The following is a 21,319-nucleotide window of genomic DNA, read 5'->3' on the forward strand; positions in this document are numbered from 1 at the left end:
ATTCTTTAGGCTTTCAAAGTTAATTTTTTTTTAACTGTCTTTTTTTTTTTTTTGAATTTTTCTTTTTCCCTTTTTCAACCAACATCTTATCAATCCCTTTTTTAAAAAAACATTTTTATTTTTCATTTTTAGAGTCATATTCTATCCCTTCCTAGTAGTTACCCTTATTTTTGGCATATATATATAAGTTGTTCTCTCCTTAAAATTTTGGGATACAGTTTCTTCTAACAGATCAAAATATACTCTAAATCTCTAGTGTATGGCTTTGTTCTAGTCTCCTGCCTGATCACATTCTCTCCTTTTTTTTTTTTTAAATCCTCTTCTTTCTTTTTTCAAACAACTTCTTATCAATTCCTTTTATAAAATTTTTTATAATTTTCACCTTTACAGTCATATTCCATCCCTTCATCATATCAACCCTTATTTTTGTACATATATAAGTTTTTCTTTCTTCAAAATTTTGGGAGGCACTTTCTTCTAACAGACCAGAATACACCCAAAATCTAGTGTGTGGCACTGATCTATGCACCAGCCTGATCATATTTGATCATATTCTGGTTTTTTTTGTCTTGTTCTGTTTTTGTTTGTTTTTATCTTTATCTTTTTCTTTTTTCTTTCTTTCCCTTTCTTTCCCCCCAGCTTCAGGTCTTTTCTGATTTGTTTAGAGTATATTTTCTTGTTACCTTGTTAGCATTTTGTTCTCTCATTCACCTATTCTCCTCTGGACAAAATGACAAGATGGAAAAAATCACCTCAACAAAAAGAACAAGAGGTAGTACTGACTGCCAAGTACCTACTCAATATGGACATCAGTACGATGTCAGATCTAGAGTTCAGAATCATGACTTTAAAGATACTAGCTGGGCTTGAAAAAAGCATGGAAGTTATTAGAGAAACCCTTTCTGGAGAAATAAAAGAACTAAAATCCAACCAAGTCAAAATCAAAAAGGCTATTAATGAGGTGCAATAAAAAATGGGGGCGCTAACTGCTAGGATAAATGAGGCAGAATAGAAAATCAGTGATATAGAAGACCAAATGATGGAAAATAAAGAAGCTGAGAAAAAGATAAACAACTACTGGATCACAAGGGCAGAATTCGAGAGATAAGCGATACCATGAGACGAAACAATATTAGAATAATTGGAATCCCAGAAGAAGAAGAAAGAGAGAGAGGGGCAGAAGGTATAATGGAGCAAATTATAGCAGAGAACTTCCCTAATTTGGGGAAGGAACCAGGCATCAAAATCCAGGAGGCACAAAGAACCCCTCTCAAAATCAATAAAAATAGGTCAACAGCCTGACATCTAATAGTAAAACTTACAAGTCTCAGAGACAAAGAGAAAATCCTGAAAGCAGCTCAGGAGAAGAGATCTGTAACCTACAATGGTAGAAACATTAGATTGGCAACAGACCAATCCACAGAGACTGGGCAGGCCAGAAAGGACTGCATGATATATTCAGAGCACTAAATGAGAAAAATATGCAGCCAAGAATACTATATCCAGCTAGGCTGTCATTGAAAATAGAAGGAGAGATAAAAATCTTCCAGGACAAACAAAAACTAAAGGAATTTGCAAACACGAAACCAGCCCTACAAGAAATATTGAAAGGGGTCCTCTAAGCAAAGAGAGAGCCTAAAAACAACATAGACCAGAAAGGAACACAGACAATATACAGTAATAGTCACCTTACAGGCAATACAATGGCACTAAATTCATATCTTTCAATAGTTACCCTGAATGTAAATGGGCTAAATGCTCCAATCAAAAGACACAGGCTATCAGATTGGATTAAAAAACAAGACCCATTGATATGCTGTCTGCAAGAGACTGATTTTAGACCCAAAGACACCCCCAGATTGAAAGTGAGGGGGTGGAAAACCATTTACCATGCTAATGGACATCAAAAGAAAGCTGGGGTGGCAATCCTTATATCAGACAAATTAGATATTAAACCAAAGACTGTAATAAGAAATGAAGAAGGACACTATATCCTACTTAAAGGGTCTATCCAACAAGAAGATCTAACAATTGTAAATATCTATGCCCTTGACATGGGAGCAGCCAATTATATAAGGCAATTAATAACAAAAGCAAAGAAACACATCAACAACAATACAATAATAGTGGGGGACTTTCACACCCCCCCTCACTGAAATGGACAGATCATCTAAGCAAAGATCAACAAGGAAATAAAGACTTTAAATGACACACTGGACCAAATGGACTTCACAGATGTATTCAAAACATTCTCCCAGAGCAACAGAATACACATTCTTCTCTAGTGCCCATGGAACATTCTCCAGAATAGATCACATCCTAGGTCACAAATCAGGTCTCAACCAGTATCAAAAGATTGGGATCATTCCCTGCATATTTTCAGACCACAATGCTTTGAAACTAGAATTCAATCACAAGAGGAACGTTGGAAAGAACTCAAATACATGGAGGCTAAAGAGCATCTTACTAAAGAATGAATGGGTCAACCAGGAAATTAAAGAAGAATTAAAAAAATTCATGGAAACCAATGAAAATGAAAACACAACTGTTCAAAATCTTTGGGATGCAGCAAAGGCAGTCCTAAGAGGAAAGTATATAGCAATACAAGCCTTTCTCAAGAAACAAGAAAGGTCTCAAATACACAACCTAACCCTACACCTAAAGGAGCTAGAGAAAAAACAGCAAATAAAGCCTAAACCCAGCAGGAGAAGAGAAATAATAAAGATCAGAGCAGAAATCAATGAAATAGAAACCAAAAGAACAGTAGAACAGAAACTAGGAGTTGGTTCTTTGAAAGAATTAACAAGATTGATAAACCCCAGGCCAGACTTATCAAAAAGAAAAGAGAAATGACCCAAAATCATGATCAACAAAATCATGAATGAAAGAGGAGAGATCACAACTAACACCAAAGAAATACAAACAATTATAAGAACATATTATGAGCAACTCTATGCCAGCAAATTAGATAACCTGGAAGTAATGAATGCATTCCTAGAGATGTATCAACTACCAAAATTGAACCAGGAAGAAATAGAAAACCTGAACAGCCTATAACCACTAAGGAAATTGAAGCAGTCATCAAAAATCTCCCAACAAACAAAAGCCCAGGGCCAGATGCCTTCCCAGGGGAATTCTACCAAACATTTAAAGAATTAATACCTATTCTTCTGAAACTATTCCAAAAAATAGAAATGGAAGGAAAACTTCCAAACTCGTTTTATGAGGCCACCATTACCTTGATTCCAAACCAGACAAAGACCCCATCAAAAAGGAGAATTACAGACCAATATCCTTGATGGACATGGATGCAAAAATTCTCACCAAAATACTAGCCAATAGGATCCAACAGTACATTAAAAGGATTATTTACCACGACCAAGTGGGATTTATCCCTGGGCTGCAAGGTTGGTTCAACATCCACAAATCAATCAATGTGATACAGTACATTAACAAACGAAAGAACAAGAATCATGATCCTCTCGAGAGATGCAGAAAAAGCGTTTGACAAAGTACAGCATCCTTTCTTGATCAAAACTCTTCAGAGGATAGGGATAGAGGGTACATACCTCAATATCATAAAAGCCATCTATGAAAAACCTACAGCGAATATCATTCTCAACGGGGAAAAACTGAGAGCTTTCCCCCTAAGGTCAGGAATGCGGCAGGGATGTCCACTATCACCACTGCTATTCAACATAGTATTAGAAGTCCTAGCCACAGCAATCAGACAAGAAAAAGAAATCAAAGGCATCCAAATCGGCAAAGAAGAAGTCAAACTTTCACTCTTTGCAGATGATATGATACTTTATGTGGAAAACCCAAAAGACTTCACCCCAAAACTGCTAGAACTCATACAGGAATTCAGTAAAGTGGCAGGATATAAAATCAATGTACAGAAATCAGTGGTATTCCTATACACCAACAACAAGACAGAAGAAAGAGAAATTAAGGAGTCAATCCCATTTACAATTGCACCCAAAACCATAAGATACCTAGGAATAAATCTAACCAAAGATGCAAAGAATCGGTACTCGGAAAACTATAAAATACTCATGAAAGAAATTGAGGAAGACACAAAGAAATGGAAAAACGTTCCATGCTCATGGATTGGAAGAACAAATATTGTGAAGATCCCAATGCTACCTAGAGCAATCTACACATTCAATGCAATCCCCATCAAAATACCATCCACTGTTTTCAAAGAAATGGAACAAATAATCCTAAAATTTGTATGGAACCAGAAAAGACCCCAAATAGCCAGAGGAATGTTGAAAAAGAAAAGCAAAGCTGGCGGCATCACAATTCCGGGCTTCCCCCTCTATTACAAAGCTGTCATCATCAAGACAGTATGGTACTGGCACAAAGACAGACACATAGATCAATGGAACAGAAGAGAGCCCAGAAATGGACCCTCAACTCTATGGTCAACTAATATTTGACAAAGCAGGAAAGAATGTCCCATGGAAAAAAGACAGTCTCTTCAACAAATGGTGTTGGGAAAATTGGACAGCCACGTGCAGAAGAATGAAACTGGACCATTTGCTTACACCACACACAACAGTAGACTCAAAATGGTTGAAAGACCTCAATGTGAGACAGGCGTCCATCAAAATCCTAAAGGAGAACACAGGCAGCAACCTCTTCGACCTCAGCCGCAGCAACTTCTTCCTAGAAACATCGCCAAAGGCAAGGGAAGCAAGGGCAAAAATGAACTATTGGGACCTCATCAAGATAAAAAGCTTTTGCACAGCAAAAGAAACAGTCAACAAAACCAAAAGACAACCAACAGAATGGGAGAAGATATTTGCAAATGACATATCAGATAAAGGGCTAGTATCCAAAATCTATAAGGAACTTATCAAACTCAACACCCAAAGAACAAAGAATCTCATCAAGAAATGGACAGAAGACATGAACAGACATTTTTCCAAAGAAGACATCCAAATGGCCAACAGACACATGAAAAAGTGCTCAACATCACTCGGCATCAGGGAAATCCAAATCAAACCTCAATGAGATACCACCTCACACCAGTCAGAATGGCTAAAATTCACAAGTCAGGAAATGACAGATGTTGGCGTGGATGCAGAGAAAAGGAAACCCTCCTACACTGTTGGTGGGAATGCAAGCTGGTGCAACCACTCTGGAAAACAGTATGGAGGTTCCTCAAAAAGTTGAAAATAGAGCTACCATACGATCCAGCAATTGCACCACTGGGTATTCACCCCAAAGATACAAATGTAGGGATCCAAAGGGGTACGTGCACCCCAATGTTTATTGCAGCAATGTCCACAATAGCCAAACTGTGGAAAGAGCCAAGATGTCCATCGACAGATGAATGGATAAGAAGATGTGGTGTATATATACAATGGAATATTATGCAGCCATTAAAAGGAATGGGATCTTGCCATTTGCAATGACGTGGATGGAATTGGAGGGTGTTATGCTGAGCAAAATAAGTCAATCAGAGAAAGACATGTATCATATGACCTCACTGATATGAGGAATTCTTAATCTCAGGAAATAAACTGAGGGTTGCTGGAGTGGGGGGTGGGGTGGGAAGGATGGGGTGGGTGGGTGATAGACATTGGGGAGGGTATTTGCTATGGTGAGTGCTGTGAATTGTTGAAGACTGTTGAATCACAGATCTGTACCTCTGAAACAAATAATGCAATATATGTTAAGAAAAAAAAAAGAAGATAGCGGGAGGGGAAGAATGAAGGGGGGAAATCGGAGGGGGAGACGAACCATTAGAGATGATGGACTCTGAAAAACAAACTGCAAGTTCTAGAGGGGAGGGGGTGGGGGGATGGTTAGCCTGGTGATGGGTATTAAAGAGGGCACGTTCTGCATGGAGCCCTGGGTGTTATGCACAAATAATGAATCATGGAACACTACATCAAAAACTAATGGTGTAATGTATGGTGATTAACATAACAATAAAAAATTTTTTAAAAACCCTCTCTTATTGTGGAGAATGTTGTGTAAGTAAAATATAGACTTCTTTTAGTCTAGGCCTTAAAATTTTCTGATAAAAGTCAATCAACTGGTTATTTTTTAAATAATTGTTGTTTGAATGAATTAAACATTCTACCTCCAACTCAACCCAAGAATTTTACCCCCAAGATGTGTTTGCATGTAGAACTATACCCAAAGTGTGCAAAACTGAATAATTTATTACCTTGAAAGTAAATTAATATCTGGAAAAAATACCAGTCTAATTTGTGTTTGAATGTTTCCAAGTGTCTAGTTATTAAGTAGTCATTCTCAGTCCTATAAAATGATCTGTATACTACGGCAGTAACTCACAGTCATACTTTCATATAAATGGCAAGTAATTTTTCATCTCTTACTCATCTTCAGTGTTCTGTTTTTGTTTTTGTTTTTTTTTCTTAACTTTTTATGCCTTAGTGGTTCCAGGATTACTAAATGTTGGTGAAATTCTATATTGCAACAACACTTTATAGTCTGCTAATGAACTTACATTTCCATTATTAAAAGTAAACTTAAATTGTATCTTTTTCCAAAAGAAAGAAAAACAATCTGTTTGGCAGTTTATACGTTTGAAAATTATGATGACCTTCTTCTTTGCTTTGAAGTAATATATTGTCATTATAAAGTATATTTCCAATTTATAGTGTCTTTTTTTCCCTTGGGAATTTAAAATACTTTAAATAATTTGGGCTTTGCCTGATTCCCCCAGAATTGTAGAGTATGACTGATAACTGCCTTTAGAATCCCTAATAGCTAAATTACAATTATTATGCAAAATCCTACAATAGACAGTTATATGGATTATTAAATGACTTTGCCTTTTTTGCAAACTGTAATCATTTTCCTTTATTAGCTGAAGGATTTCATAATTTAAGGAAGATGAGAAACCTATAAGTCACGCTTTCAAATAAGGAACATGGATATTGCAAACATTAAATTCCCCCATAAAAATGTTAAGGCATCATTAAACTAGGTTCAGATTAATACAATTCAGTCAACTCCAGATAGATATCTCCCATAATAAGCTGAAACAATACCTAGTGATCTAAGATGTAAAATATTTTACTACAGCCAATTTATAATCCTATAAAACATACAGGTATCATTCAACCTCTTTATTAATAGTGCATGCCTTGTATTAAATCAAAACCATTTTAAAGGCCCCTCCCTTTTGGCATTCCCTTCCTCAGCTGTTGCCCTCATTATGTGTTATCTCACTGAAGCTCATCCAAAGTGAATGACAGCATCTTTTTTGCTAGAAGCAGCCTAGCCTCGTGCTAGAGCTTAACTATCTCCGAGATTTATAGACACACTTGCTACCCTCCACCTACAATATTCTATGGTCCAATGTTGATATATTTGTTTCTCTGTAAGCAGATATGGTTTTCTCACTTTGGAAAACAGTAATTCATTATTAAGTTTTTGCAAGTTGCTTTACATGTGAATTACATTCCCAAGAAAACTAACGGTGGGACCACCTCAGGTTCTGGACTATTTTGAAGCTGGTTGGAAGAATCCTTTTTTCACTGTTTTTCCCCAAGAAGAAAGCCAAATATTTTGTATTGTCTGAATTGCCAAAAGTTTTAATGAGTTATCTGTTCTGATTATCTATTATCACGTAACAACTCCAAAGCAATGGTTTAACAACCCCCAAACATCGACGATATTAATTATGCTCACAAACCTGCAATTGGGGAAAGATTCTGTGGGCTGACTCATCTCTGCTCTATTTGGCATCGGCTAGTCCAAGGTTAGAGGCTAGAATCACCTGAAGATTTGCTCATATGTTGGGTGACTGTGTGGTTACTAATTCTATGTGGTATCTCCAGTCAGGTGCCTTCAGGGCAGCCTGATTCCTACACATTGACTCGTGGCTCCCAAAGCTGAGTCCCAGGGAGGCACAGAAGGAACAGCTGAGAACAGATGACAAGGAACAGATGGGAGCTCTAGCACCTTTCCCAACCTGGTCTCCTAAGTCCTACCCATTACTTCCACCTTCTTCTATTTGTTAAAAGAGAGTCAACAAGGGTGATCCACAATCATGGAGCAGGGAATTAGACTTAACCTTTATGATGGGAGAAGTGTCAAAAAATGTGTGAACATGTTTTAAAACTGTCACAGCATAAAAGGGGAAATTAATCCAATACTTTTAAATATCACTCTGGAAAATAATCAAGTGTGCATTTCTAAAGTTGCTTCATAGAAACTGCACTTAAAATGTAAATTTTTTTTTAATGTAAAACTGGTTTTTTTCCCGGTTGAGGTAAATTGAAAAATAAAGTTGTAATATGATGGTTTAATATACATATATATTGTAAAATGATTGCCACAATCAAACTGCAATCAAGTTAATTAACACATCACCTCACATAATTATCTTTTGTGTGTGTGTGTATGAGAACGTCTGTTTACATTACTATGTTCCATTGACTCCTTATAACGAGACGTGTCATCCCAAGTCATCCTGACAAGAAATCAAGGTACAATAAATGAAATTTAAAAATATATACAAGTATTAGTATCCTTAACAGAGGAATTTTGAACTCTGACTCATCACAGACACATATGCATGGATTAAACTATTAAAGAATTTTCATACCATTTTGACATTAGAGTTCTTATATATAACATGAATTAATAGGTTGTTTTTCACACAAAATCATCCTAAAAGAATCCTTCTTAAACTGGGAAAATAATTTTAAAGAATGAAGACCAAATCTCTAAAACTGAGATTACCCAAAAGAATAATGAGAAAAAAATAAAATGAAAACATTAAGGTATAATGGTTAAACTGATATATATATATTTACATATACACATATACATATAAAGTCACTGAATATTGAGACTATAAAAGATTAACAAAATCCCTGTAAATAGTTGACCAAAAATATTGTATCACTGAATTTGCTAGAATAACATTACACAATAAAAGTTTCTCATTTACATAGCAATCTAATCTGAATGTTCCAAGTTGATAGAAAGCTTTCCTAAGCTTGAGATATTAGTGCAAGCCATAAGAGGACTGTGCCTCATTACATGGAGGTTACCAGGAAGTTCATTATCCCATTTGCCAGGCTTCAAAAGGTACACTTGGTTGTCTACCCTTTGTATGTTAGGAAAGGTGGCACATGGTACAGATTTCTAGGCAGCCATCGTTGGTTTTGCCAGTTGGTCAGAGATCAGTATAAAATAAAACTGGAAGACAGTGAAAGAAAGACTAGAGAAAAAGTGTATGAATGGATTTCTTAGAGAGGACATAAAATATACATATCTCTGTGTATCATGTTACTGCCCATCAGAGAGCATCCACCAATGAGAAGTTACTTTGCCCTGCAGATATCAACCTGCCTCTTTTCTTGGCCATCCTTATGCTTATAAAATGGATCCAGGATAATAGTGGTCATAGTGGCATGGATGGAAACAATGCCCGGGCTTATAATATGGAGTTTGCCTCAATATAGCTGATTGAGCATGTCACTTCTAAGTTTCCAACCAGCCAGTGTTAGAAACGGAGCCTCTGCCCCGGACATAGCATTATACCTTTGGGGGCTGAGTGGGTGGATAACAGGAATCAAGTTACATGCCAGCATCCAGATTCTACTCTTCCAGGATTCTATCACCTGCGCTGATACTGATGAGCACAGTTCAATGGCAACATCCCCACTACCAATTCTGACCTGTAAGCACAGTCACTGTTAAGCTTCTCAAAGTTGTCTGTACCTCCTCACTTCCTTAGTAAAGGAAATTCCTCGAATTGTCCCAAGCAACACAGTAAGATGGCGGGTTCTTGGGCCAACCTATACCATATCAGTTCTAACTCCCCTATCTTTATGAATGTTCTGAACTATTTTGTATTCTACCACACAATGTCTTACTATTTCCACTACTTTCACTCTAGCGTATCAAGGCCAGGCTCCTAAGGAAGAGCAAAGCTACATGGATGAGCTCTAGGTGTCCCTCCTATAATGTGGAATCATGACTCATGGTGAGTAACAGCATGTCAATGAGTTTTCCCCTTTGCAGCCTAATGTTCTGTGTCATCTGTCCCCCGTTTGCCTACCACCCTCTACTCAAGATCTTCTTCTACCTTGGCCCCCAGTTTCCTGCCAATACATGTTAACCAATGTATGTAGCGTTGCTTGCATTCTCAGTTTAACTTCTCGGAGATCTAACCTTAATTATCAGTGATGGCTGAAGTTAGGTCTAGGACCATGACTTGCAATGCAGCGAGGCCAGCGGCAGTGGTACTGAAGTCCAGAGGTAAACAGTTGATTTCTTAAGGAAATAGTACTCAAAGAAATCTGAGAAGGCCCAACATGTTTGTCTAATACAATATTTCTTTCAGGGCAATAAGGTCTTCAAGGTTATATATTTAGCAACCAGCATTTACCTTCTCTTTCCCTGTGATGTATGGATCTCTATATGAACTAAAACAACTAATCTTTTTTATATGAAAAGCTGTATAAGGTAATTTCTCTGTGATAATTACCCTCCTTAGCAAAGAATACAAAGAGAGGCAGAATTTTTCATCATCAGACCAAATACAGACTATACTTACAGGCAAGGAATTTAGCTTCTCAAGGCCTAAGTTATGAGTAAAATAAGTAGGATGAGTAATAAGTATTTTTCAAAATTAAAATTTTCAAAATTAAATTCATGCATTTCGACTAAATTGTGAACTTCCACAAATTTATAAATTCAGCACTATAACATATTAACTATATGAAATATAACTACATATTTCACTCAAAAGAAATAAATAAAAGAAAGGTCAACTGAGACCTATGGAATGGTAGTTTAATAAAATTATTAAGCAGAGTTTATTTGGCAAGGTAAACTGCATAGCAATGCATCAGTAATTATAGTGAGTGTTATTCTATGTAAAAAAGAAAAAGGTTTAGTGTGAAGCAGGGTGTACAAGATTCAAACAACCAAAAAGGCAAACTATATATTTGAAAACACAGCTGTGGCTTATGTTCGGTCATTTCATATCTCGAAGAGTATTATTTAAAAAAAAGCATACAAAGGGTACATTTAATTATCACGTGACTATTTGGAACTCTCTGATATAATAAGTCCCCTAGCATTATATGTCTGCTAAACAGATTTCCGTCTCTTTCCAAATACATTATTGATCAATTTAGCCATTGATTTCGATCCACTGGGTCTTCTCTTTTCTTTGAGTTTGAAGTTTGTCAGGATGTCCTTGATAATTCTGGTAAACATCATTTGTACCTCCAGAGACTGGTCTGCTGCAGACAATTCACAGAACTGGCACTGGTTATCCAGAGCCAGCTTCTGTCCTTCTTCCCAGCCAACCTCTCGGACATGACACAGATCTCGCTTGTTACCAACCAAAAGCACGGCGGATCCCACAGCTCTGAAATACAGAACACAACTCTGGCAAGATTATTTTAACCTTTTTTTTTTTTCTCATTAAGCAGGTTTATATCAAAAGGAATTATGGACCAAAAGAAAAAAAAATTGTGTGTGTGTGTGTGTTCCTTATAGTCATATGTATGTGTATGACACATATCCCCATTTACTTACAAAAATTACTTTAGACAGAACGTAGTGTGTGACACAAAAGCAGCAAGACTCTTAAAGCATAGGATCTGCATTGATATAAACCTATTCTTGAATTATGGCTGTTTACTAATAAGGCATGACTGTTACTTTTCCCACTTTCAACTTTCCTATATGTAAAACAATGGCAAAACAGCACTCATTATGCAGAATTCTCATAGAGATCAAATTAAATGATGGATGTAAAAATACCTAGCAGAGTGACAGCCAACAAAAGATGCTTACCAAGTATTATTTTTCATTTCCTTATCAGTTGAAAGAGGAAGACTAACTAATGTCTCTTTACTGAAGAGTTACTGTAATTGAACAATTTAGATATAATTTTCCCAGGGAAAATATTACTCAATACACAGTGCTGTTTGTTCTTTGTTAATATCCATTATACTATACTCTAGAGAAAAATGTTATGATCTTATGACCTTGTACGATTTTTCTATTTATTTAAGAAATATGTTTTTTTGTTAAGATAATGTCTTCAGCAAATATCAATATATTCTCCTTGGTTGTAGTGACACATTTCTAAAACAGAATTTCATTTGAAGGTTATAGTAAGACAACTGGTCCTCAAATGCCATGGAACTCTGCCAAGTTATCTACTTTAGGGGGAAAAAATGGATAAATGCAGTCTGCAACTCTGAAGAGATACCATCTTTATATTCTGCTCAAAGTTGGTTTCATTCACATGATGGTGTGAGTGGTGAGGGGGAAAGCACTGTATGTGTTAGGCTTTTGAGGGTATTACTATCTTTTTCTGTATAGTTCAGAAAATTATTGTAAAGAATTAATCGGGAAGGGTAAGTGAAATATTTTGAAGACTCACAAATATCAGATGCAATTTTATAAAACAGTAACATATTTTGCTATTCTAGTCTATCTACAGATTGAGAACTGGAAATATTCGAAAAATTATTTAGTGTATTAAGAAAATTGCCTGAAAAACATCAAGTATAGGTGTTTTTATGTTTTTGAGTGTTCTTAAGTGATTCTTTTGATTTGAAGGAATAGCAAAAGAAGTTTATTACTATCCTTTACCTAAGTTATGCTGCCTAAATATGAAGCATTTAATGCTTAAAACAATGGAGTTCAAATAAAAATCTGTAATATTAGAGGAAATCAGAGCTGTGAGGTACCAAAATCACATCCTTTTCTCCTACCATGTTTCTATCAGTTTTATAATCAGAATAATTAGGTCTAGAGATTAAAGTGGTTTACCTAAGGTCAATCAGATCTAAACAAGAATGTATGCCCATTGACTCCAGGGAAATACCCTTTATCAATTATTATCTATGGTTTCTTGAGAGTGGGCATTTAAAATAGATATAAAAACACATACATGAATTTTCAGTACTAATACTGTGTTTCTTGATTCCCAGATTAGAATGTTATTTCAGACTCTAAGGGCAAATCTGATCCAGAGCACAAAGGAACGTTTATATCAGCATGTTGAACAAACATAAATATTTTAAATGCAAAAGGCTAAAACAAAAAATAAGGAAAGCTAAATGGGAAATTCGTATGGTTAAACTTATATCTACTAATACAAGAATGGTTTAAGGCACAGTTCTGTCTTCCTTCATAGTTACTCGTGTCAAAACAACTAACAATGGGAAATCATTGACCAGCTCTTTATTTTAGGAGGTGAAACAGAGAAAAATGTATTCTCATACTTAGAATTTGTAATGGTTTGACTATTCAGTCTATTTTGCTTTGATAGATTGAACAACCCAATCACTAGGAATTGGGTGCCAAATGTAATAAATTTGGATTTATTTAGTATCCTTAACATTTTTGTGGGAATGAAAAGAAAAGGTTGGAAGGTGAACTGTCTTGTGTACAGAGGACTATGATTTTGCAGGTGAGTGTCATGTTAACAATAGAATCTGTCTTGTAAAATAGCCATTTACTCAGAGCAAGTAACTGTTTATGTCAGCCAGGATATAAAGTATTCTCATCTTATTCCTTTTACTACATGTGCAACTCCTGTGGAATGGAAGGTGAATTGTTCAGGGCTGTTAAATTTTGTAATTGGAAGGCTGTATTAAACTCTTCCTAATGATGCTTATAGCTATATGATGATTTACTCAAAAGAAAGGAGAGAGGAATGAAGAATATCTTACCTTTTACAGTGACTAGCTTGTGGCTCCCGAATTCTGTAGATCAGTGCTTTTGCAAAAGCAAATGAGGACCTGTCACTGATGTCATACACAATAACAAACCCATCTGCCCAGTGCAGCTCACTTGTGAGGGAAAATTTTGCTTTCTGTGGCTGAAAATAAATCAAGCACATTGAAACTGGTGGGATAGTCCACCTGCATTTTACACTTTAGACAATTAATTAATGGAAAACCATTTCACCTAAAAGAGACTTTAATAAGCCAAAGACTGATATTTTCTAAAATGTAGTTTCTTTGGTCCTCTCTTCCTTATCACTCTTTCTTTAAATTAAAAGTGATTAAATGTTTAAAATAAAGAGGAAGTATAATAAAGTTTTATTATCTATCTCATTTGCAACTTTTCTCTAAGAAAATATCTTTACTTTTTTGAAAGTTGGATAAGCTCTAATAATTGCCCTTTGAATTAATATTCACATATTTGTTTTGAAAAAAGAAAATATTTTCTATCAATATTAGTAAATGGATTATTTATTGATTTTTGGTACTAGATTTAAATCAGAAAAAAAAAAAAAACACTGATAAGGTTTAGCTAAAGACATTTAAGGGATATTTTACATAGCTAAATGAATCTGTCTCCTGGAGCTGTTCTGAAATCTTGAACAGCTGACCATTCCTTCTCTTATTTAGATAATCCTATTTTAACTTTTTTGTCTTTGAATAGACAAAGGAGTTTGTACTAAAAATCTACCTTGCTTATGGTTTATTGGCAGTGGTTAGTTACAAATACAACTTAGTGAAAATATAAACTGAATTGATAAGCCATTAAACTATTAACTTCTTTTTTTTTAAGATTTTATTTATTTATTTGAGAGAGAGAGAAGAGAGCACAAGCAGGGGCTGCTGCAGAGGGAGAGGGAGAAGCAGACTCCCCGCCGAGCAGGGAACCCGACGCCCAGGACCCTGGGATCATGACCTGAGCTGAAGGCAGATGCTTAACTGACTGAGCCACCCAGGAGCCCCTAAAATATTAATTTCTAATAGCTATACTGTGACCTCCTAGAAATATAAATGCAACCTAATATTGCTATTTTAAAGAAATTTTACTATAATTTCTGTCATAATTTTAAAGAGAAGCTAGATAATGGAATTTATAATATTAAAAATAATCTCTTAAAACTTTAATTAAAATTGAGAATAAATTTCAGTTTTAAGACTGGCAACTTTATTTTCACTTGCTCTTATCCAATCTTCTTCAAATCATGATTGAAAAAATAAAATAAAAGCATATTTTGTTTTACTTACTTGAGAACAGGGGTCGTATATTTCTAGATTCAGTTGCTTCCCTTCCAAATACAAATGCTTGCTATAGATAGATTCTGCAAAATATGCATATATTCGTTGCAGTATGGAAATACGCCAGAATAAAAAAAAAATAAACTCATATTTGGATCACAGTCTTGCAAATTCAACTGGTTATCTTCTAGTAGAATAGTACAGTGGCTTTTTTTAAATGTTAGAGGTCAAATACATATATTTGTTATATTTGCTCATATATATATATGTATGCTCATATATAGAGATATATATTTCTTATAAATAAACTTCACCACCATACCTATTCAACTATATGCTATTGTGCTTATATACTTATCTTCCATCCTATAACTATGGATGAGTTATCTGTGTTTCTGTGTAAGGCCAATCCAGTCATTAGGAACTAGTTACCATTTAATCTGATCTACTGAAAGACATGACCCCACCAATTCTACCTCTCTCTTCTGAATCATAAATTGTTCCTCTTTACTATATCATTACTAACAGCTGAATTTCTAACAACAATCCTTTAGAACGCCCAACCTCTTCAACTATTGCCCCATTTCTCTGTTGGCTTTTTTAGTAAATATCTAACTCCCCATGTCCAATTTCTCTCCCCCGAGTTCTTTGAATTATTCCAATCAGGCTTTAGCTCCAATTACTTAACTAAAACTGTTCTTATCAAAATTATGGTTTTAGATTCAATGGCTAATTCTATATCTTGATCTTACTTGCCCTAGTAGCATTAATATAGTCGACCACTCCTACCTCCTTAAAATGTTTCCTTCACGTGGCTTTGAAGGCAACATACTCCCCTGTTTTTTACTTTATTTCTTGTTGCTCTTTATTAATCTTTTTTATTTGTCCCATCATGTCTTCTCACTCTCCAAACATGGGTCCAGTTTCTGGATCTCTCCCCTCTATATACTCCCTTGCTAAGCTCATTCAGAGTTTTATAGAACAATTATTGCTAATGAACCCAATTTATATCTGTAGCCTAGAACTCTTCCTTGAACTTCAGATGCAAACAACTCCTGCTATTGCATATCTCCCTTTAGACACCGAATAGACATTTAAACCTGAACATACTTAAAACTGAATCCCAGATCTCACTGAAAAGACTGTTTTTTAGTTTTCCATTTCACTAAATGACATACCCATATCTCCTGCTGATCAGGTTAAAACCTTTAAGTCATCCTTGATCCAGTCTGTCTCTTACCTTCCATATTTATACTATTAAAAATTCCTTTTTACTGTATTTTTAAAGTATATTTTGAATTTGTCTGTTTCTCATCATCTCCATTGTTAATACATCATTATTTTTTGTTTAGATTATTACAAAGCCTCCTAATTTATCTTTCTGCTTTACCCCTTTCCTAAATCCCTTCTTATGCCTACTCTATTCTCAACACAGAAACAAAAGTGAACCTTGTACCCAAATCATATCACTTGTCTGATCAAATCTCTCCAATGGCTCCCCATCTCACTTGGATAAACCAAAGCCTTTAAAATGCCTAAGAATGGCCCTCATTGTCTAGTCCCACATGACTTCTCTGGCTATTCTCCCTCAAATTCTTTGCACTCGAGCTACACCATCCTCCATACTGTTCCTCAACTTTTTCAGAAAGTTCCTGCCTGAGAATTTTGGTAATTGTTCTTCTTGCCTGGAATGTAATCCTCCAGATATATTCATGGCTCAGTTTTCACCACCTTCATGTCTCTGTTCAAATGTCACCTTCTCAGCAACGTCTACCCTAACTACCCAATTTTAAATGGTCACATACCATATTAGTGCCATTCCACCAGGCTGTTTTTTCTTCATAGCATTTATCAAAATGTGGCATAACTTATACTTAATTTTTTAAATTGACCCTTACTTCCTGAATATAAATCTTATGGGGGCTTGGATAATCGTCTTTTTTGTTCACTGCTATAGCTTCCCTACCTAGAAGAGTATCTGGGACATGGTAGGTGCTCAATAAATATTAGTTAAATGAATAAAGGACTACTTTTCTGTAACTTTTCCTCCAGGGTTTAATAAAAAACCTACTTCTCTCCAAAATGGCACACTGACAAAAAAAAATCATGACCCATTCTGGCAATGTAACCCATAGTTAAAAAGATGTAGCAAGCATTTGGGGAACTAACTTCAGGGGGTTAAGAATGAATTTTAAAATCCTTTTAGGTTACATTTAATTAAATTTGCACAGTTTCATTAAACCTTAAAAGATGTTTTCAGACAGTTCCTTCTAGCTTCACAGGTTTACTTCTGACTGTGAACCATAAAAGTTCCTTCTAGACATTTAAAAATATCTACTCAAAACTCAAAAACTGCCAGCAGAGGTCACTAACTCTTAACTTTGTAGAATTTTATTATTTTCCCTTTCTGGTCTTCATTTACAAGATGGAGTCATTTTTTGCTAGTTTGTCCTCATGCCGGATGATCTTTTGCTCATTTGGTTGTTTTTTCAAAATGTCTCTAAGTCTTATTTTTTTAATGGAAATGTACCAGCCAGAAATGTGTACACTTCATTTGTTTATATAATTATATCTTATAAAAGATTAAGGAGATTTTGTTGTTGTTGTTACTGCTGTTATTTTTGGGTATGGTTTTATTTATGTTATGTTTTGCTTTGTTTTGTCATTCTGGAACATTTTTTCATGCCTGACTCCTATTTTGTGTTATATTGACATTTCTGACTGAGGTTTTTGACGTGAGAAATGAAACAATAGGGAATTTCTCTTTCTATGTATTTCTGCTTTCTTTAATCAGTTTCCAAACACTTTCCCTAAAATGTTCACAATGTCATATGGACTGAAATAGTATATTAGATACATGTAGAAAGCGATACAATACTTTAAAGTTACTTTTTAAATTGTCTAATAATTTTAGACATTATCTAAATGCCCAACAATGTCTAACAATTTTAGCCTCCTAAATGGAGGCTAAAAAATATTTTTTGGTGGGGGTAATTGTTTCTTATGGAAAACACATTTGCAATGATAACTTCTATTACTCTAGGAATTATGGAACAAAAAAATCAAAATCATTCCCCTTTATCCCAATTCTCATATATTTTTTTATAAATCTGTTGTACTTGTTTAAAACACAAAAAGCAAAAACACTTTTCCCTCATGCCTTAAGTCAGGTGAGATATTAGTACCATTATATTGATTAATTGCTGAGCCAAAAATATACTCAAAACTCTGGCAAAATTCCTCACTTTTTATTAATGTCCCACTGTGGTATTTCCCATATGTTATACTAATTCTGATCAAAATAAAAAATAGAACAGAGTTAGTAAAATGATTCTAAGATTATATTAAGGTGCTCTGGCACCTGTTTAAGAATTTCTCTAGAACTTAGATAAGCAACCTAGATAATTATGATATGATCTTTAATCAAGGCATAATTTTCCTGTTATTTTCACACTGTTTTACAATTAAAATAAGCTTTATTTTGTAGTTCTAGTGCTTTTGTAATTAATTTGTCCTTATCTTTCAACAGATGTTTATTTAATTTCAGAACTGTTTTATAGTTTACGAAATTATTCATACTCACATGCTTTGCAATATTGGGGGGAGAATCTCAGTTTTAATATTCTTCTAATTCTAGCTTGAAACAAACAGACTTTCTAATCCATCTCACTTAACATCAAGTTGGGTGAATTTTATCATAAAAGAACATTCAATTCAAGTACCTATTTTGGCATTTCCAACCAAAATCTGAATAAATAAGTTGCTTAAAAGTGCAACAATGGAAAATTCTATCAAAATGCTTCAGTAATCTTAATTGTGGTTTAATTAAAATGCTGACATTTTAAAGGTGAAAAAAGTCTCGAGTGGTGACTTACCAAAGTTAGAGGCATATTCTCCAATGAATCGTTTGGTAAGAAACCTTACTGTAAGGGCTGCAAAACAAACATGCTGGATTTAGGGTCTTTTCTGTGTTAGGACACAGACAACTTAGCTATGTACATAAGGTTTTATCTTTCAGCTCAAAAATTACCAAGCATTAATGCAGACCTTAAAGCTTTATTAAATTCTAGTCTAAATAATAGTCAGCAAGATTTTCACTGTACAACTATAAAGATTAAAAGACTAGAAAGAAAGTGATCTGCCTATTCAAATCACTAGGTAATTAATTCATGAATGCAAACAGGTAAGACAGCTTACTTTATGTAACAGAAACAGAGTTCTCATTAAGTTTGAGATTCAAGAACTATAACATCTCTTTATATTCTTTATTGGATTAAATCTGGCTCCAAGGTGCCGCATGCTAATAGGAACAAGGACAAGATCAAGCATTTACAGGATATTGGGACTTCAACATCCAGGAAACCAGAAAAAGGACTCCTAGTGTCAGTTTATCTTGTTGTAGCTCCTGGATTTGGCCAGGTGTATGGTTCAGGACTTCCACTGGTGGCATCCTGACCATCATAATGGAACCGAAAACAAAATCCGGTAAAATAAAACAAAACCATGGCTTCCAAAGTTAGGGCAGCTGTAGCTCAGTCCCCAAGCATCTATGAAACCATGCCCATCCTAAGTTTTTTCACCTCAATAATGTTGCATTTAAAACATAATCCAAGCCAATAGACAACAGTAAGTGCTGGGTGGCTCAGTTTGTTAAGCACCTGACTTCAGCGCAGGTCATGATCTTAGGGTCCTGGGATTAAGCCCTGCCCTGGGCTCCACACTCAGCAGAGAGTCTACTTCTCCCATTCCCTCTCCGTCTACCCCTCCCCCTGCTCATGCTCTCTCTCTCTCTCTCTCTCTCAAAAAAATAAAAATAAAAATAAATAAAAATCTTAAAAAAAAATCCACAGGTCTCCATGAACTTTTCTCCACCCTTAGTCTCAGAGCGGAAGAATAAGTCCAAGACTTGTTTGGCTACTAGTGGATGTGAGGGCAGGTGTGTTGGAGTGAGGAGTAGGTGGGACAATGATGGAGGGATTTACCATGATTCCTATGAATTTTAAACAAAGTATAAATTAACACTTCAGTTATCTTTCTCAAACCATCTATAAATGTTATAAATATACAGTTAATTGCACTATTTACTCAAAAAAAATTAAACTGCTAATGAAAAATAATATACATAATTATATAGGTAACAGATAGATATCTGTTAGGTCAATATATTCCTCTCTGAACCACTTCATAGGAAACAACACCACTCACCAGATTTGCCTGTTCCTTCACCACCCAAGACAGCAAGCTTCACATCATTCATCTTGTCTTTCTGCTCCTGTTTTCTGGAACTATACTGACTTGAGTCCAGCATGTGCTTTTTAAAATACTTTTTATTAATCCTGCTATCATTTCTCTAAGGCCAACTCCGCCCCATACTCCTACCATCCAATAATAACTTTAAAAATGTTTTCCTGGAGTCTTTTTAAACATACTACATTAAAAAAAACAACAACAACACTGCAGTTACTATTTAGACATAAAGTCTTCTTAAGTTAAATAGCTAAGAATTTCACAGAAATTCTGCAGAAGAATTTCTTAACTAAGCTAAGAAAGCTTAGCTCCCAATCCTCTGTTTTTATGTACATAGAATCTACCCTCCTCTGGGACCTAGAAAAATGATTTCATTAAGAAAGTTTTTAGATGATGTGTATACATTCCTGTAAATCTACTTAGATTGGATCAGTTTTGGTATTTTTTAAAGATTTTATTTATTTATTTGAGAGATCGAGACAGAGATAGTGAGAGAGAACAGGAGCAGGGAGGAGAGGGAGAAGCAAGCTCCCCGCCGAGCAGGGAGCCCGATGCGGGGCTCCATCTCAGGACCCTGGGATCATGACCTGAGCCGAAGGCAGATGCTTAACCGACTGAGCCACCCAGGTGCCCCTCAGGTTTGATTTTTTCTATTAATACCTGAGCCTACATTTTCTTGGACTTCTTTTGTGAAAGGCAGGGGAATAAGTTAACTCAGTCGTGAAAAGAAATGAGAGAAGAAAGAGGATGGCTACCTCGGATGTATTAGTTTAGGGTTGACAGCAGGGCGCATTAATACCCAGCACATGTTTTTGAGTCACGTGAGGCTCTCAATGAGATATATGGACACAAAGGGTTTTACAATGTCTTTCTTAATAAAAAACCTCTCCCTCTCTCTCTCTCTCTTTTACATTTTATGCCAATAGACATCAGTAGGTTGCTGAGAAAAAAATAAACCAAACAGCTTCATGTTGCTTAAAAAGCAATAAACAGAAACCTACCACGTTTCCTTCTATAGTACTTTATAATTAGGAAAAAAAGAAATTCAAAAAAAGGAAAAAATTTGGAAGGGATATTGT

The 21,319-nt window shown here is 35.3% G+C and overlaps 1 protein-coding gene across 2 annotated transcripts; it reads right to left on the reverse strand.

Annotated features, from left to right (window-relative positions):
• Nucleotides 1-7,043: 7,043 nt before the first annotated feature.
• Nucleotides 7,044-20,293, reverse strand: RERGL (RERG like). 2 transcript variants are annotated; one of them, XM_036065639.2, is made up of 5 exons: nucleotides 20,199-20,293; nucleotides 18,869-18,925; nucleotides 15,003-15,076; nucleotides 13,704-13,852; nucleotides 7,044-11,380 (listed from the first exon to the last, which is right to left on the reverse strand). In XM_036065639.2, exons 1-5 carry the CDS (start codon nucleotides 20,248-20,250, stop codon nucleotides 11,098-11,100), a joined length of 615 nt encoding a protein of 204 aa, XP_035921532.2. In that variant the 5' UTR covers nucleotides 20,251-20,293; the 3' UTR covers nucleotides 7,044-11,097. The 2 variants fall into 2 exon arrangements, with proteins under 2 accessions (XP_035921532.2, XP_035921533.2); XM_036065640.2 differs by lacking the exon at nucleotides 18,869-18,925.
• Between the last annotated feature and the right edge of the window lie 1,026 nt (nucleotides 20,294-21,319).

Source organism: Halichoerus grypus, chromosome 6 (genome assembly GCF_964656455.1).
Source record: "Halichoerus grypus chromosome 6, mHalGry1.hap1.1, whole genome shotgun sequence".
Classification (NCBI taxonomy): domain Eukaryota; kingdom Metazoa; phylum Chordata; class Mammalia; order Carnivora; family Phocidae; genus Halichoerus; species Halichoerus grypus.

Bases quoted from the DNA above. Each gene is read 5' to 3' on its own strand.
- RERGL (XM_036065639.2), bottom strand. From the start codon at position 20,250: ATGAATGATGTGAAGCTTGCTGTCTTGGGTGGTGAAGGAACAGGCAAA. The intron at 15,077-18,868 runs GTAAGTCACCAC...CATATTTTGCAG, and splicing joins AGAATATGCCTCTAACTTTG to AATCTATCTATAGCAAGCAT. The intron at 13,853-15,002 runs GTAAGTAAAACA...ATTTATTTTCAG, and splicing joins TATACGACCCCTGTTCTCAA to CCACAGAAAGCAAAATTTTC.